Consider the following 18,505-nt stretch of genomic DNA (forward strand, 5'->3'; position numbering starts at 1 on the left):
GGTGAGGACGGTAAGGATGGAGACTGTTCACAGGTCGGAAGTGAAGGCTGGGGTGTGGCTTAGAGTGCTTGCCCATTACCCACGAGGCCCTGGGTTCAAACAGCAAAAGCTTCTGTTGAGATTCTGGCTCACCCTAGCCAGTTAAAACAAGTACTGGTAAGGGTGTGTATGATGCTGAACACTTATGGCTTGTGGGGATGGAAACCATCTCAGCCACAGTGGATGTGGGCACAGAAGGTTCTTGAGAAACTGGTGTTCTGTCTTCCACACTAGACAGGGCTGACCCAGCTCTGCCTCATGGGCATGGCCCTGGAACTCACAAAGGAACTCCCACACAGTTGTGGAGCACAGGACTATCCTTGGTGTCCAGTGACAGCAGGGTGGGTGAGGAAAACAGACACAGTGGAGTTGTCTTCAGACATACAGAATGAAGCCGTGTTTACAGGAGAATGGATGCAACAGCTTGGCCGAGAAACACAGAAATGTAGCTTCTTATTTGCAGTTTCTAAAATTTATAGAGGTGGTCGGGAGTGGAACTACGAAAGACAGAAAACAGGATGGATGGGAGATGTGCTCTCTTACAGTGTCCTTGGGTTTGCCTCAGTGGAATGGCTCCGCAGCTAGCGGTACCACTGAACCTGAAAGCCTGAGTTCAGTCTGAGATCCGTGTGGTGGAAGTAGATTAATGGCTCTCAGGGTGTGGTGTTTGCTGACCTCCACAGCAAGGTGTGTGTGTGTGTGTGTGTGTGAGAGAGAATAATGAATTTTAAAATGTGTGCGTGTACCAGATGACTGAAGAGCACCTGCGTGTACCGGATGACTGACTGAGGAGTACCTGTGTGTACCGGATGACTGAGGAGCACCTGGTGTACCTGATGACTGTCTGAGGAGCACCTGTGTGTACCAGATGACTGACTGAGGAGCATCTGCGTGTACCAGATGACTGTCTGAGGAGCACCTGCGTGTACCAGATGACTGACTGAGGAGCACCTGCGTGTACCAGATGACTGTCTGAGGAGCACCTGCGTGTACCAGATGACTGACTGAGGAGCACCTGCGTGTACCAGATGACTGACTGAGGAGCACCTGTGTGTACCAGATGACTGACTGAGGAGCACCTGCGTGTACCAGATGACTGACTGAGGAGCGCCTGCGTGTACCAGATGACTGTCTGAGGAGCACCTGTGTGTACCAGATGACTGAGGAGCGCCTGCGTGTACCAGATGACTGTCTGAGGAGCACCTGTGTGTACCGGATGACTGAGGAGCGCCTGTGTGTACCAGATGACTGTCTGAGGAGCACCTGTGTGTACCAGATGACTGTCTGAGGAGCGCCTGTGTGTACCAGATGACTGAGGAGTGCCTGTGTGTACCGGATGACTGTCTGAGGAGCACTTGCGTGTACCAGATGACTGTCTGAGGAGCACCTGTGTGTACCAGATGACTGAGGAGCGCCTGTGTGTACCAGATGACTGAGGAGCGCCTGTGTGTACCAGATGACTGAGGAGCGCCTGTGTGTACCAGATGACTGAGGAGCGCCTGTGTGTACCAGATGACTGAGGAGCGCCTGTGTGTACCAGATGACTGAGGAGCGCCTGTGTGTACCAGATGACTGAGGAGCGCCTGTGTGTACCAGATGACTGTCTGAGGAGCGCCTGTGTGTACCAGATGACTGTCTGAGGAGCACCTGTGTGTACCGGATGACTGTCTGAGGAGCACCTGTGTGTACCGGATGACTGTCTGAGGAGCGCCTGTGTGTACCGGATGACTGACTGAGGAGCGCCTGCGTGTACCAGATGACTGTCTGAGGAGCGCCTGTGTGTACCAGATGACTGAGGAGTGCCTGCGTGTACCAGATGACTGTCTGAGGAGCGCCTGTGTGTACCGGATGACTGAGGAGCGCCTGTGTGTACCGGATGACTGTCTGAGGAGCGCCTGTGTGTACCGGATGACTGTCTGAGGAGCGCCTGTGTGTACCAGATGACTGAGGAGTGCCTGTGTGTACCGGATGACTGTCTGAGGAGCACCTGCGTGTACCAGATGACTGTCTGAGGAGCACCTGTGTGTACCAGATGACTGAGGAGCGCCTGTGTGTACCGGATGACTGAGGAGCACCTGTGTGTACCGGATGACTGAGGAGCGCCTGTGTGTACCGGATGACTGAGGAGCGCCTGTGTGTACCAGATGACTGTCTGAGGAGCGCCTGCGTGTAGCAGATGACTGTCTGAGGAGCACCTGCTTGTACCAGATGACTGACTGAGGAGCACCTGTGTGTACCAGATGACTGACTGAGGAGCACCTGTGTGTACCAGATGACTGACTGAGGAGCACCTGTGTGTACCAGATGACTGAGGAGCGCCTGTGTGTACCAGATGACTGAGGAGCACCTGTGTGTACCGGATGACTGTCTGAGGAGCACCTGTGTGTACCGGATGACTGAGGAGCGCCTGTGTCCCGGATGTCTGAGGAGCACCTGTGTGTACCGGATGACTGAGGAGCACCTGGTGTACCGGATGACCGAGGAGCACCTGCATGTACCAGATGACCGAGGAGCGCCTGGTGTACCAGATGACTGTCTGAGGAGCACCTGTGTGTACCAGATGACTGAGGAGCACCTGTGTGTACCAGATGACTGTCTGAGGAGCACCTGTTTGTACTGGATGACTGAGGAGCGCCTGGTGTACCAGATGACTGTCTGAGGAGCACCTGCATGTACCAGATGACTGAGGAGCGCCTGGTGTACCAGATGACTGTCTGAGGAGCGCCTGGTGTACCAGATGACTGTCTGAGGAGCACCTGTGTGTACCAGATGACTGAGGAGCACCTGCGTGTACCGGATGACTGAGGAGCGCCTGGTGTACCAGATAACTGTCTGAGGAGCACCTGTGTGTACCAGATGACTGTCTGAGGAGCACCTGCAGAGCCATCTGTATACTTTAGAGGATGGAGCTGTGTCTGTAGCTGGTGGCTTTCCCTTCACTGCCGGTTGTGAACCACTGGCTCCTGTGTTCTCACTGCTGAGTCCATTAGGCTCCCTGGGCTCCATCCTGGTAAACCCTCAGTTCTTGTGGGTCCTCAGAGAGCTCACTGTCCAGTTATTTGGGTGTGGTAGGTCCACACAAAGCTTTCTGATTCCCCCATCCCTGCTCCCCTGTGTTTGCATGTATTCATACACATTTTCTCTTGTGCTTTGAGCCCATTGCTACTCTGCCTCAGCTACATTCCCACCAGTGGCACCAACAGTTTTGCTTCCCTGACAGCCCCTAGATCCTCCAGACTGCAGCCTCATCTGCCACCCAGCTCCCTGTGCCTCTGTCCCAGCACGGCGGCTTCTGGATTGTTCTAGAAATGCTGTCACTGGTCCAGGCTCAGGATGGTCCTGCTCTGCATCAGCTCCCACCCCACCATTCCTACCCCTCTAGGCTGCTCTAGAGGTAGCCCTGTGGCAGGACACCCATCTGGAGCTTCAGTTTAGCCTTCACCCTGGCCTTTCCACACACTGTCCATTCCATCTTGGGCTCTAACACCAGAGCTGGCCCCATTGCTGCCCTCTCATGGCTTCCAGCATCCACAGGACAAACAGCCCTCTTCTGGCCTGGCATCTGATGCCTGTAATTAGTGCATCTGGCCATGCTTCTTAAACTGCAGCTTCATCCCTCTGCTGCCTCCTGCCACAGTCCCTGTGTCCACTTATGCTCCCATCTCAGCCCTGATCCTCTTCTAGACCCTCTCCAACTTGTTGACTCAGGCATAAGATGAAGGTAGCTTGGGGGAACTCTCCTTTCCCTGCCCCATCCTGGGATATCCTTCTCTGTTTCCTAGAAAGCTCCCCCTTTCTGGCTTCTAGCCTCAGGCTGGTTCTTAACCTGTCCTTGTCTTCTTTAATGTCGTGTGTGATTCTGCTTCTCCATTGTAGCACCTGGAATTTTGGAGGCTTCTCATCCTCCAGGGAAATACTCTGACCAAAGCAGGGGCCATTCTTGGGCTTCTTTCTGTTCCCCACGATCCTGGCCAGTTTTTATGTCAACTTGACACAAGCTAGAGTCATCTGGAAGGAAAAAAACCTCAACAAAAAATGCTCCAGCTGTAGGCTTTTTATTTTTATTTACTTTTTTTGAGACAGGGTTTCTGTGTGTATTCCTGGTTGTCCTGGAACTCACTCTGTAGAACAGTCTGGCCTTGAGCTCAGAGATCTGCCTGCCTCTGTTAAATATGTACGCCACCACCAGCTGGCTGCATTTTCCTGAGTTCCTCCAATGAGGGACTACAATGTGGAAGTGTAAACCAAACAAACCCTTCCTCCCCAACTTCCTTTTGGCTGTGGTGATTCCTCACAGCAGCGGGAACCCTAGAGGTAACCCATTGTGGTTGCGCCCGCCTTCCATTTAGCAAGGTGATGGGTTGTGCATAGACCAGCAGGTTTGCAATCGCAACCCCCTAGTATGCCTGGGTCCCCCATCCCCCTGGAAAACAGTCACTCTCAGTGTGGGACTCCATGTCAGGATCTGGTTGAAGCCAGGTGTGGCACAGACTTGTAATTCTAGCACAGAAGCAGGAGGTTCAGGTTCAAGGTTACCCTTGACTACACAGGGAGTTAAAGGCCTACCTGAGCGGCCTGAGTCCCTGTCTCAGATAAGCAAGCAAACACTTGCCGTGAATGTTTCTGTATTAGGAGTAAAAATGTTCATTTTAACAGAATTTTCCATATCCCTCCATCCACAGCTTCCCTCACCCCAACTGTCCTTTATTGGGGACAAATTTCAGTGCTTGATACAGCTGGGTTGCAGTTCCACTGTGTGCCAGCAGGTGGTGACAGTCCTTTTACACGCGTGCGTGGGCGCACACACACACACACACACACACACACGATCTGTGCTGGGAAGTGTTGGTCCTTCGGGTAGGTGAGTCTAAGAAGCCTCTGCCCTCGCAACTGCTGGTCTTCAGTGTCCTGCAGGTGTTAGACCGATGTTTTCACCAGGAAAATTGAAGTCAGCTGAGGCCTTCATTGCTGATACCTGAAGAGGGCGGATGGCCTGGCAGGGGACAGAGAATTCTCATCAGCCTTCACCAACCTCAGTGCCTGTCCCTGGCCAACCCCGGATCCCAAGTTCTGGCCCTGCCACTTACACGCTGTGTCTGTGGGCAGCTCTCTATGCTCTCTCAGCTGATTCTTTGCTTCCTGCCTTCAAGGTCTGATTCCTCCAGGAAGTGTCCGGCATCCAGGACAAATAGAGAAAGAAAGGAGTGTCACAAAGACCCTGCCCCACACCTGGGCTCTGGCTTGGTAGCCATTCTCCAGGTAACCAGCCTCCTGCCATGGCCTTTGGTGGCCACTGGTGGCCCACTTCCCTCCCAGGACCTGAGAACCCTCACAGCACCAGGGTGGGGGCTGGGAACAGCTCACTTAGAGGCCCTTGGGGTTGAGAGCTGGGGAAAAAAGTGTGTGGGGGAGTGAGCGCAGAGGAGTAAAGAATGAAGGGAAAGGAGGAGGAAACGTGGATAGGGCTGGGCACAGGGCTGTTGGCAGAGTGCTTGCTGGGCAGCAGGGAGACCCGAGCTTGAGTCCCAGCACCCACACAGTGACCTGGCCTGTGTCTGTAGCCCTGGTGCTGGGGAGGTCGAGACCAGCGGGCTCCTGGGGTTTGCTGGCCGGTTAGCCTCAGCAAAGCAGCAAGTTCTAAGTTCAGTGAGTGACATCTCAAAAACCAAGGTGAAAAACCTGGTGGTGATGCCACACACCTTTTTCTTAAAAAAAAATATTTATTTATTTATTTATTATGTATACAATATTCTGTCTGTGTGTATGCCTACAGGCCAGAAGAGGATACCAGACCCCATTACAAATGGTTGTGAGCCACCATGTAGTTGCTGGGAATTGAACTCAGGACCTTTAGAAGAGCAGGCAGTGCTCTTAACCTCTGAGCCATCTCTCCAGCCCTGATGCCACACACCTTTAATCTCAGCATTCGGGAGGCAGAGGCAGGGGGATCTCTGAGTTCAGACCAGCCTGGTCTACAGAGTGAGTTCCACGACAGTCAGGCTACAGAGAAAAACCTGCCTCGAAGAACTAACAAACCACCATCACCAAAAAACCCAAAACAAAACAAAACAAAAAAACACATAAGTAAATAAAATTAAGGTGGAGAACAACTGGAGACAGCAGATGTTGCCTTCTTAGCTCCACACACGTGTTCTCACAGCACACCATAAACACACATGCACATACAAACTAAAAAAAAAATTAAATGGGGGAAACCAAGGTTGATCTCTGTCTTACACATCCCACACATCCACACGAGGGATAGGAAGAGTGCAAGAAAGAGAGAAAACCAGGAGGACCCCAGGAATGTGAGGGGCAGAGGTGAGCCTTATGGGAGAAGCAATTAGTACCACGAAACAGGATAGATGGGGAGAGTAGGAGATACTGAAAAGCAAAGGCAATAAAGGGAGGGATGCCAAGGGAGACATGCAACTTATATAATTTTAAGTGAGGAGGGAAGAGATGCCAGGATGTTATAGTGTTTGTGGGAGAGCCTGAGCTGTAGAGAAAACGGAGGTGGGCAGAGGAGGTGAGGGGGAGCTGGGTGTGCCAAACACCCTTGATCACATTCCTTATGGGACCCAGAGCCACATGGGACTGTGTGAAGGGACCCAGCAGGACATCAAGCCTGGATATCCTGTCCCCACATCTTCTGAGACTAGGATTGGGCTAGGGACCCAACACAGGTTAGAGGGAAGGGTCCAGAGGGAGAGTCAGGACAAGGCAGGGAGGTGCTGTGAAATAGGAATATTATGGTGGAAAAATGAGCAGGGGGGTGGTGGCGCAAGCTTTTAATCCCAGCACTTAGGAGGCAGAGGCAGGGAGGGTTCTGAGTTCGAAGCCAGCTTGGTCTACAGAGTGAGTTCCAGGACAGTCAGAGCTGTTACACAAAAAAAAACATGTCTCAAAAAAACAAAAAGCGGGGAGAGGAGCGAAATTAGAGTGTGTGTAAGGTCCAGAGCAGAGGGAGGTAGAGGGATGAAGAAGAGTGCGCAGGTGCCATAGGAAATGAGAGGGGGTGGAAGAGTGAAGCACAGGACTAGGAGGTGATGGTGGAGGGGAAGGTTGTAGAGTAGCATGAGTTGAAAAGAGGATGAGGAAAGGCGAGGACAAGGGGAAGAAGAGATTGTAGAAATGGAGGAAGAAGGAAGGAAGACAAAAGGAGACACAGGAGGAAAGGGACAAGGAACAGGACAGAGTGGATTCAAACAAGGAGAGAGGTGGGAAGGAGGAGGACTCCAGTGAAGAACAAGATTAAGGAGAAAAGAGAAAGGGAAGATGAGGGAGAAGGAAGTATGGCAGGAAGAGGGGAGAAGAAAAGGAGATGAAAGAAGAAAACAGGAACTTGGATGGGTAGGGGAAATATCACTGAGGAAATAGGATAGGAGAAGGAGCAAGTGGCACAGGACGACATGAAAGGAAGCTAATAGGAAATAGGAGACATTAGAAACAAAAGAGCAGGGAGGAAGAGGAGGGGGAAAGGGAAAGGCAGAATGAAGAGGATGAAGTGTGAGAGGAGGAGGAAGGAGCCAACAGGAGGGAGGACTAGAGTCACAAAGGAGCTGGAGGAAGAGGAGAGAGTGGAGGAAGAGGGGAGTGTGGAGGAAGAAGAGAGCATGGAAGAAGAGGAGAGTGTGGAGGAAGAGGAGAGCGTGGAGGAAGGCTAGGGATGAGGAACAGGAGAAAGAAAATGAGGACAAGGCTAAGGAGGAAAATGTTGGGTGGGAACAGGGAGGAGGAAGAGAAGGAAACAGGAAATGGAGGAGGGTGCCATAGAAGGAGGAGGTAGAGAAGGGAGGGAGGAAGAGAGAGGAATAGAGAAGATAAAGGAGGGGAAGGAAGAAGAGAGAGGATGCAGGAGCTGGAGGAGAGGAAGGAGAAGGGGACAGGAGGGAGGTAGAGGAGGGGAAGATGGAGGGAGGATGACAGAAGAGAGAGGAGGGAAAGGAGGAAGAGAATGAGACATGAGATTGAGGAAAGAAGATAGTCAAAGGGATAGCAGAAATTGAGGGAAAATGGAGAGGAATAGATGAGATGGAGGAAGGAAGAGAGGATGGAGAAGATAAAGGGGGAAGCAGAAAAGGAGAGGAAGCATAGGAGGAAATGGAACAAAGGAAGAGGAGGGATACAGATGGAGGAGATAAAGAAGGTAGACAGGAGGATAGAGCAGTTGGAGGAGGGAGACAAAAGGGATAGTTGAGATAAAGGGGGAGGAAGTAAAAAGGGATGGAGAACAAAGGCAGAGCAGAAGAGGGATTAGAGGAGTTAGAGGAAAGGAAGAAGGGGCTATAGAGGTGATATACTAGGTGAAGGGGTAGAGGAGATGGGAAATAGGAAGGCGAGGGAATAGAGCAGATAGAGGAGGGGTTGGATGAAGAGTAGGGAGTAGAGTGGATGGAAGTGGGGAGGAGCAGAAGGAAGGGATAAAGTAGTTGCAGGGGGGAAGGAGGAGAGGAAATGTAAGAGAAGGGGATAGAAGAGGTTGAGTAGATGGAAGTGGGAAAGAAAGGAGAGGGGTATGAAAGAAGGGGAGGGGGAGAGGATGGGGTAGAGGAAAGAGGAGGGGAAGAGGATGGGATAGAGGAAAGAGGAGGGGAAGAGGATGGGATAGAGGAAAGAGGAGGGGGAGAGGATGGGGTAGAGGAAAGAGGAGGGGAAGAGGATGGGATAGAGGAAAGAGGAGGGGAGAGGATGGGATAGAGGAAAGGAGGGGAAGAGGATGGGATAGAGGAAAGAGGAGGGGAAGAGGATGGGATAGAGGAAAGAGGAGGGGAAGAGGATGGGATAGAGGAAAGAGGAGGGGAAGAGGATGGGATAGAGGAAAGAGGAGGGGAAGAGGATGGGATAGAGGAAAGAGGAGGGGAAGAGGATGGGATAGAGGAAAGAGGAGGGGAAGAGGATGGGATAGAGGAAAGAGGAGGGGAAGAGGATGGGATAGAGGAAAGAGGAGGGGAAGAGGATGGGATAGAGGAAAGAGGAGGGGAAGAGGATGGGATAGAGGAAAGAGGAGGGGAAGAGGATGGGATAGAGGAAAGAGGAGGGGAAGAGGATGGGATAGAGGAAAGAGGAGGGGGAGGAAGAAGAGGGGACTGAGTAGACAGAGGAAGGGGAAGAAAAATAGGAATGGATAGAGATGTAGTAGAAATAATTAGGAGAAACAGAAGCATGAACAATAGGAGATGCCGGAGAGAAGGAAGAGCAGGAGGAGATACTGAATGAGACCCTGTAAAGGGAACCGAAGGACGAGGGAGGAAAGAGGAGGAGGTAGAGGATGTGGGAAGACCATAGGGAAATACATATAGGAATAAAAGAAAGGGTAAAAGAGGGTATTAGAAGTAGGGAGGAGCAGAAAGGAGGAAATGAGGGTGAAGAGAAGGAAAAAGTTGAATTAAGGATAAAGAGGAAGAGGAAGAATAGGGGAATAGTAGGACAGGAGAGGGTTAGATGAAGGAAAAAGAAAGAGGGAAGGGAAAATATTAAGAAATGATACAGATGAGTTGAACAGGACAAGAGAAGATAAAAGGGAGAATGTTGAAGAGAAGACAGACTGGGAGAAGTGAGGCAAGAGCACAAGGAAAATAAAAAGGAGGGGGGACAAGGAGGAAGAGGGAAGGGAAGGATAGGAATAAGGAAGAGGGGAAGAGCATTAGAGAACAGGAAAGATGGGAAAGTGATGAATGTAGAAGGGAGAACATGAGAAACAGAATGGCAAGGAAGAATTGGAGTTTGCAGAAGAAGATGAGGGCAAGGAATAAGAGAGAGAAATAGAAATAGGATGGGGAAGGGGTTGTAGAGAAAGAAGGATTAGGAATAGGGGAATGAGCGAGAAAGGTGATGGGAGTTAAGGAGGAAAGGGGAAGATGAATTATTTGGAATGGTGAGTTACTAGGATGAGAAAGACTAGAATAGGAAGTGAGAGGAAGATTAATGAAGATTAAAAGATAGAAGAAGGGGCTGGAGAGATGGCTCAGTGGTTAAGAGCGTTGCTTGCTCTTCCAAAGGTCCTGAGTTCAATTTCCAGCAACCACATGGTGGCTCACAACCATCTGTAATGAGGTCTGGTGCCCTCTTCTGACCTACAGGCAAACACACAGACAGAATATTGTATACATAATAAATAAATAAATAATTTAAGAAAAAGATAGAAGAAGAGCAGAGGAGAAAGGAGATAGAGTAAGAGTGTGAGATGAGGAGAAAGGAGAAGGGGAGGAAAAACAAGTAGGCGAAGGGAGGTGAGGTAGATCATGGGGGGGGGGAAGGACTGGAAAGGAGAGCTGAGGAAGGAGGAAGAGGAAGACTTTAGGAAATGCAGATGGTGAGAAGGAAAGGAAACTGAAGAGGCAGAGGAAAGAAAGGAAAGGAATGAGAGGATATAGGGGAAAGAGACAAAGGAGAAAGAGGGCAGAGAAAAGGAGAAGGAACCACAGGAGAAGAATGAGGAAAAAGCCGGAAAAGGAGAAAGTGAAGGGAAGACAGGATGAAGAGAAGGAAGAGTAGGGTGCAAGAGGAAAAACTAGAGGGAGCAGTAAGGTAAGGTGGAAGTGGTAGAGCAGAAAGTGGAAGAGGAATGGGGAGACAATGGAGGAAGAAGGATAGAAGGGGAAGAAAATGAAGGGGAAGTGGAGGAGAATTCATAAAAGGAGAAAGAAAGCTGAAGAAGAAGGATAGGAGAAGGATGGGTAAGTGAAAAAAGAGTAGAAGGAGAAAGGGGAAGCAAAGAAGAGAAGTAGGGAGGAGAAAAGAAGACAAGATGAAGAAGAGGGGGAAGAAGAACAAGAGAGAAAAGTGAAATGGAAAAGAAGGGAGAAGAGGAAATAAAGGAGGAGAAAAATAAAGGTGGAGGGCAGATGGGAAAGAGGTGGAAGAGGATGGGGAAGGAGGAGTGGGTGGATGCACAGATGGATGAGGAGGAAAAGGAGTAGAATATAGATGAGAGGGAAGAGAAAATGAGAGTAAAGGAACAGGAAGTAAGAAGATGGGAGAAAAGAAGAAGAAGGAATAGGAAGATATGGAGGGGGAAATAGAGAATAGGAAGATATGGAGGAGGGAATAGAGAATAGGGAAGATATGGAGGAAGGAATAGAGGATAGGGGAGATGGAGGAGGGAATAGAGAATAGGGAAGATATGGAGGAGGGAATAGAGAATAGGGAAGATATGGAGGAAGGAATAGAGGATAGGGAAGATATGGAGGAGGGAATAGAGAATGGGGAAGATATGGAGGAGGAAATAGAGAATGGGGAAGATATGGAGGAGGGAAGAGGATAGGGAAGATATGGAGAAGGGAATAGAGAATAGGGAAGATATGGAGGAGGGAATAGAGAATAGGGAAGATATGGAGGAGGGAATAGAGGATAGGGAAGATGGAGGAGGGAATAGAGGACAGGGAAGATATGGAGGAGGGAATAGAGAATAAGGAAGATATGGAGGAGGGAATAGAGGATAGGGAAGATGGAGGAGGTGAGCAAAGAGGAGATACAAGAGGAAGATATGGAGGATCAGGATATGAAGGAGAAGAAATTGAAGAGAGAGATGAAAGAGGAAGAGATGAAGGGGTAGCAAGAAGAGATGAAGAGAACAGTAAGAGATAGTTGATGATAAAGATGACAAAATGGAGAAGGAGAAGATGGAGCAGGAGGAAAGAAGGAAATGAAGGAGGAAGAGAAGGTAGAGGAGAAGAAGAGACAAGGGAAAGATGGAAGAGGTGAAGATAAGGAAAGGACAGGATGATAAAGAAAGGACAGGATGAGGTAGAGGAATGGGATATGAAAGAGAAGGTGGAAAAAGAAGTCAGAAGAGAAGAAAGAAATGAAGGAGATGAAGATAAGCAAGGCAAGGAAGATATGAAGGAAGAAGTCAAGAAGGGCAAGATGGGGAAGTAGACAGAGAAGGTGATGGAAGGAAAGGAGATAGATATGTTGGAGGAGCAGGGTGATTAGATGAAAGAAGAAAGGCTGGAGCATATTGAAGAGTAGGATGATGAGGGGTAGGAGTAAGAAGGCATGAAAGGGGATATTCGAAAAGATGGAGATGAAAATGGAGAAGTAGATGGAGGACAAGCATGAGGAGATGATGGAATTAGAGAAGAGGAAAGGGGTGGAGGAGAAGGAGATGGACGAAAAAGAAGAGACAGGAGAAAAGTGAACAAAGGAGAGAAAGGAGATGGAAGGTGTGAGGGAGGCAGACAGAAGATGGAGGTGGAGGAGCAGTAGAAGATGAAGTTAAAAGGACATGGAAGAGGGGGCTGGAGAGATGGCTCAGCAGTTAAGAGCATTGCCTGCTCTTCCAAAGGTCCTGAGTTCAATCCCCAGCAACCACATGGTGGCTCACAACCATCTGTAATAAGGTCTGGTGTCCTCTCCTGGCCTGCAGGCATACACACAGACAGAATATTGTATACATAATAAATAAATAAATATTTTAAAAAAGACATGGAAGAGGAAGAAACAGTAAAGATAGAGGACAGAGTACAGAAAGTGGAAGAAGAAGAGGTGGAGAAGGAAGGGATGGAGATGGGGAAGAAAGGGAGTCATGAGGAGGGGGTAGAGGAAGTGGAAATGGAGGAGGAGAAGGAAATGGCAGAGATGAAGATGGAGAAGGAGCCGGAGAAAGAAAAGATAGAGAAGGAAGCAAGAGAAGTGAGAGGAGTAGGTAATGGAGGAGGAGGAAGAGATAGGAGATGGAAATTGAGAAAGATAGGAGAAAAGAAATGGAGGAGAAGAAAGTAGAGGAGATGGAGAAATAAAGAAATGTAAAAGGAGGAGAGAGAGGAAAAGGAGATGAGTATAGGTAGGAGACTTCGGAGGAGGAAGAGGTGGATAGGAAGAAGAGATGTAGGAGAAGGAAGAGCAGGAGATAAAGATATGAAGGATGAGAAGGAAGAGATGAAAGAGGAGGAGATGAAGAAATAGGACAATGGTAAGGGGGAAGATAGAGGAGAAAGGAGACAGGAGAGAGAAGGAAGAGGAGGACATAGAGACGGAGGAAGACAAGGAGGAGGAGATAAAGAGGATAAGGTGCTAGAAGAGAAAATGGAGGAAGGGATAGAAGAGGAAGATAAACAGGAAGAGGAGTAGATGACGGTAGTGAAAGGGAGGAAGAGAAGATAGAGAAAGAGGAGGAAAAAGGAAATGGACAAAAGGGAGGAGGAAGAAAAGATGAAGAAGAAGGAAGTAGGAGGAAAGGGATGAGATGGAGAAGAATGAGGAAGATGAGGGAGATAGAAGAGGAGCAGGAAGATATAGGAAGGAGAAGGAGGAAGAAATGAGGGAAAGAAAGAGGAACAGGAGAGGAAGAAGAGGAGGACATGGAACTAGAGAGGAGATGGAGCAGAAGGAGAAGAGGAAAAGGGAGAGGAGGAAGAGATAGAAAAGGGAAAGGGAGGAGATGGGAGAAAGAAGAGAAAGTGATAGAGGGACGGACGGAGAAGGAAGAGATGAAGGAAGAGAAGAACAAGGATTATAAAATGGAGGAAGATGAGGGGCAGGAAGAGGGGGAGGAGATGGAAGAGAAGGAGGAAGGCGAAAGAATGTTGAGGAAGAAATAAAAGAGAAAGGGGGTCAGGGCAAGGAGAGAATTAGAAAAAGAAAGGAGGTAGAAGGAGGAAATGAGAGAAGAGTAAGAAGAGATGACACAAGAAGACAGGAAAGGGAAAGGATAGAAGAAGAGGACATGGAGAAGGAGGAAGAGAAGGAAACAGAGGAGTAGAAACAGAAAGAATAGAAGGCAGACAAAGAGTAAGAATAGGGAGAGGAGAGGATGGAAGAAGAGAAAGGAAGGATTGGGAGGAAATAATAGATGATAAAGAGAAAGAGTTGAAGAGAAAGGATTAGAAGCAGAGAAGGAAGAGGGGAATATGGAGGAGGAAAGGATAAAGAAGAAAAAGAAAAAGACAGAGGAAGAAGAAGTAGAGGAATAGAGGAGGAGAAAATGGAGGAATATAAAGAGATGAGGGGGAAATAGGAAGAAGAGAAATAGCAGATATAGGGAAATGAGGTGGAAAAAGGAAGCAGAGGAGGAAAAAAGGAAGAGGAGGAGGTATTGGAATAAGAGAAGGAAGAGAGGGAAGAGGAAACAAAAGAAATGATGGAGGAAGAGGAGAATATGGAAGAGGGAGTAAGGGAAGAGGGGTGGGAGAATGGGAAGCAGAGGATTAAGAGATGTAATAGGAGCAGAGAGAGAGATGAGGATGAGGAAAAAGAAGAAGGGAGTAGGTGAAGATGAGGAGGTGGTGAAGGAGAAGATGAGATAGATAAGAAAATATGTAGGAGAAAAGGAAAAATGAGGAGTAGCTGTAGGAAGAGGAGGATAAAGTGAGGAAGCAGAGAGGAGGAGATGGAGGAGGGAGAGGAATAAGGGAGGCATCAGAAGAGATACAGGTGGAAGACTAGGAAGAGGAGGAGATGGAGAAGGAAGAAGAGATAGTGGAAGAGATGGAAGAAGAGGATATGGAAGATTGGGATGAATAGAAGAAGGAAATGGAGAAGGAATCAGGGAAGATGAGGAGGAGATAAAAGGTGGTGGTGGCGCACACCTTTAATCCCAGCACTCGGGAGGCAGAGGCAGGCAGATCTCTGTGAGTTCGAGACCAGCCTGGTCTACAAGAGCTAGTTCTAGGACAGGCTCCAAAACCACAGAGAAACCCTGTCTCGAAAAACAACAACAACAAACAAAAAGGGAAAGAGGAAGAGGAGGAGAAGATAGAGGAAGAGACAGAAGAAGTGGAGAAGGAGGAAGTGAAAGATGGAATAGCAGGAAGAGGAGGGGGAGACAAAGGGGTGAGGAACATCAGAAGACTGGAGCAAGAAGAGGAGTAGGAGGAAGGTAGATGAAGGAGTAGGTGCTGGAGGCAGAGGAAGAAGAGATAAAGGAGAAAAAGGAGGAGAAGGGGTAGAGTAGGAGAAGCATCAGGGAAGTAGAAAGGAAGGGGCATGAGAAAATGGAGGGAGAGAGAGATGAGATGGAGGAGAGATGCAGGAAGAGAAGATGTAGGAGAAAAAGGAGAAGCAGAAGAATATGGAGAAAGACAGGACAGGGGAAGGAGGAAATGGAGGAGAAAAGGCGGCAGAGGATATGGAAGAGGAGGAGGAAGGAAAGGAGATGGAGGTACAGGTGGAGAAGAAATGGAGAGGAAGAAGAAAGCTGGAGACGGAGAAGAGAGGAAGAAGTTGGAGGAGGAAAAGAAGGAGAAAGAGAAGGAAGGCATGGAGGAAGGGGAGGAGAGAAAGAAACAGATGGCTGGCCTGGGAGGAGGCTTCAGTGCCAGAGTTGGGTGAGACAGGAGAACCCCAGCCTCAGGTACTGTATTGTGTGTGCAGCCATACCATGTGGGCAAAGATGGCAAGAGGTCAAAGGAAGATGGTATGTGACCATGATAGAGACAGAATGAGAATCACATTGGGCAGGGACCCAGGCCAGCTGTAGGGGGCGCACCCTCTTTCCAACAGCCTTAGTTTCCTCATTTGTTCCTGAACGTGAGTGCTGGTCCCTGCCTTAGCACCTGAAGCATGCTGGCCCCTTCTACCCTAGCTGTACTCTCAAAGGGCACCCCACCCCTCTGCCTGGAGTAGTTGCAGCTTTCTCTGCAGAGGAGAGAGAGCCAAGAGAGCCATAGGTGTGGACGGCTTGTCACACGTGCTCAATTAGCGCCCTTTCCCGGAATAGGGGAGTCAGCAGGCAGCAAATGACAGGCGAGAGGAAGGGAAAAGGAAGGAAGTGTTTATTAAAAGCTTAGCACACTGCTGGTGCCCAGTAAATGTCTGCATTCCCCAGGCGGAGAGAAGCAGGAAGCAGAGGCTGGCAGACACCGTTGTCAGTGGGGAGTGAAGGACAGGAGAGAAGGATATAGTAGTATTCAATAAATGTATTCTTTGTCTTGAACAGTAGAGAAAACAGAGAGGAGGGGGTGGGGGAGGGGAGAGTGCCGAGATAAGAGAGGGCTAGTGACAATAGGGTTTCAAAGTGTGTTCATTCCTTCTCCCAGGAACGCAGAAATGGAGGAGGCCGACGAGAGACAACAAAGGGTGGGAGGGAGGGAGACCAGAGTCTGGGGCCTCATACCCAGCAGGAGCTCACAAGATTCCTAGTGGGGAGGGGCCAGGCAAACTGGATGGTGAGAAAGGAGACAGTGGAGGGGACAGCAGAGGGTGGAAAGGGTGAACAAACACCAGGGTGACCAGAAGGACTCTGGAGCTCAGGCAGAGACAGGAGGCTGGAGACAGCCGCTGCCCCCACAAGCCTGGTCCTCAGGGCCACTCCCCCGCCCAGGGCGGAGCTGAAAGCCGCTGACTTCTCTGAAGGAGCTGGAGGCAGGAACCCCCAGCTGTCAGGACAGGAGACAAGGGTGCATTGTCCTGGCGCTGGCACAGCCTGGTCTGAGGGGGAGGGGAGACCGGTCTGCTGGGTGTGGGGTGCTGCCTGGCCTCTGCGTCCCATGACCCACTGTCCCCCATCTGTGCTGACCATCCTCCCTGCCTCTCTGGTCTTGAGTCCCTGCTCTCCACCCTTCTCTCCTGTTGTGTGGGCAGGAGGGATGACCCTACTGCCGGTACTGTGATCCTCACTCAGGATCTGGGCTGGGCGTGGGTGGGGGCAGAAGGGGAAGGACAGACGGAGGCAGAGAAGGGGGAGCCAGGACAGAGCCAGCTTTATTCAGGAGAGAACACAGGGCTTCGGCCCCAGTGGAGAGGGGGGAAGAGACCTGAAAATAGAAGATGGGAAGGAAGGGCTTGGGGAACAAGTAGGCAGAGACAGAGATGGAGAATTAGAGAGAGGCAGAGAGACAGAGAGATGGGGAGAGGCAGAGAGACGGAGAGATGGGGAGAGACAGAGAGACGGAGAGATGGAGAGAGACAGAGAGACGGAGAGATGGAGAGAGACAGAGAGACGGAGAGATGGAGAGAGACAGAGAGACGGAGAGATGGAGAGAGGCAGAGAGATGGAGAGATGGAGAGAGGCAGAGAGACGGAGAGATGGAGAGAGACAGAGACGGAGAGATGGAGAGAGACAGACGGAGAGAGATGGAGAGAGGCAGGGAGACGGAGAGAGAGAGGCAGGGAGACGGAGAGATGGAGAGAGGCAGAGAGACGGAGAGAGAGGCAGAGAGATGGAGAGAGGCAGAGAGACGGAGAGAGAGAGGCAGGGAGACGGAGAGATGGAGAGAGGCAGAGAGACGGAGAGAGAGAGGCAGAGAGACGGAGAAACACAGGCAGAAGAACACAGGGAAAGTCAGATACAGAAATGGAGGCAGAGAGACAGAGAATTAGAGAGGGGCAGAGAGACGGAGAGATGGAGAGAGGCAGAGAAAGGGAAAGCTGAGAGACAGAGACAGTTATGGGAAGAGATAGAGAAGGGAATCAGGTCAAGAGAGAAACAGACACATTGAGGAAATGTGAAAGATGGAATATTGGGCTGAGAGGCAGAGATGAAAGGAGAGAAAATCAGAGAGACAGATGGAGAAACACAGGCACAAGGAGAACACAGGGAAATCAGATACAGAAATGGAGGCAGAGAAAAACAGAGACAGAGACAGATGAAATGTTGGGGGGCAGAGATGAAGAAACAGGCGGAGAGAGGCACAGAAGGAGAGAGAGGATGGAGGCTGTGGAAGGTAGAAGGAACAGAGTCAGGAGAGGCAAGCGGACAGGTGGAGAGACACCGGGTGCCTTGTGGGCCACCACGGCAGCAGGACCCTCTCACCTGGCCTTGGTGTCTGCGCCCCCAACCCCAGCCCAAGCCCTGCAATTTAAGGGGCACCATAGGGGCGTGTCCTGTCCTTATCCACACCTTATCTGGCCAGATCCTGGCCTTGCAGCTAAATTGAGCCTCAGCTGTCAGCACAGCCAGGAGCAGCTGTACGGGCAGCTGGAGTACCAACCCTCCCCTTTCTATAGCCTGTTCCTCAGGCCCCTGGAGGTCAGCATGGAACCCCATGTCCATGGGTATCAGGGAACCACTAGCTTCAGAACAGGCCTGATGAGGCATGTTAGGGCCAAGGGTGCTCTCCTCAGAAGTGGGGTGTCAGTGGGGCACCAAGTCAGCACTAAGGGCAAACAGGAGGCATTGAATCGGTGTGCAGGCCTGCATCCTTTTCCTCCACAGGCTCCTCATTTAATACCTTATTTGGTCACAGCTGAGGGGGCACCTGGGATGTCACAGGCTGCACCACTCAGGCCGAGAATAGAAACACCCAGGGAGTCCTGGCAGCTGTCCCCTAACCGGGACTGGACAGGCGACAGGTGGGGCGGGGGTGGGGGTGGACAGGAAAGAGGGAGATAGAGGCAGAGAGAAGGTTAAGAGGCCCAGAGATCCAGAGAGACTTCAGAGCCATGGAAAGAGATGGGGAAGTGCGGTGTGCTGGCACACACTTTTAATTCCAGCACTTGGTGGCTGAGACAGGAGGATCATGGCAAGTGTCTCAAAAATGGGGAAAGGGAGCACACACACGCATGCACACACACACACACATGG

General features: G+C 50.2%; 1 protein-coding gene across 1 annotated transcript; it reads left to right on the top strand.

Annotated features, from left to right (window-relative positions):
- The first annotated feature begins 12,468 nt into the window (after nt 1-12,468).
- Nucleotides 12,469-14,930, top strand: LOC121463666 (cilia- and flagella-associated protein 251-like). The gene is given in 6 exon segments (XM_041676039.1): nt 12,469-12,579; nt 12,646-12,666; nt 13,134-13,157; nt 14,305-14,415; nt 14,728-14,772; nt 14,877-14,930. Coding segments are annotated over 6 exon segments (366 nt in total).
- The last annotated feature ends 3,575 nt before the right edge of the window (nt 14,931-18,505 follow it).

Source organism: Microtus oregoni, unplaced genomic scaffold (genome assembly GCF_018167655.1).
Source record: "Microtus oregoni isolate MIOR12 unplaced genomic scaffold, Mior012 000000F_ref0000247, whole genome shotgun sequence".
NCBI classification, from domain to species: domain Eukaryota; kingdom Metazoa; phylum Chordata; class Mammalia; order Rodentia; family Cricetidae; genus Microtus; species Microtus oregoni.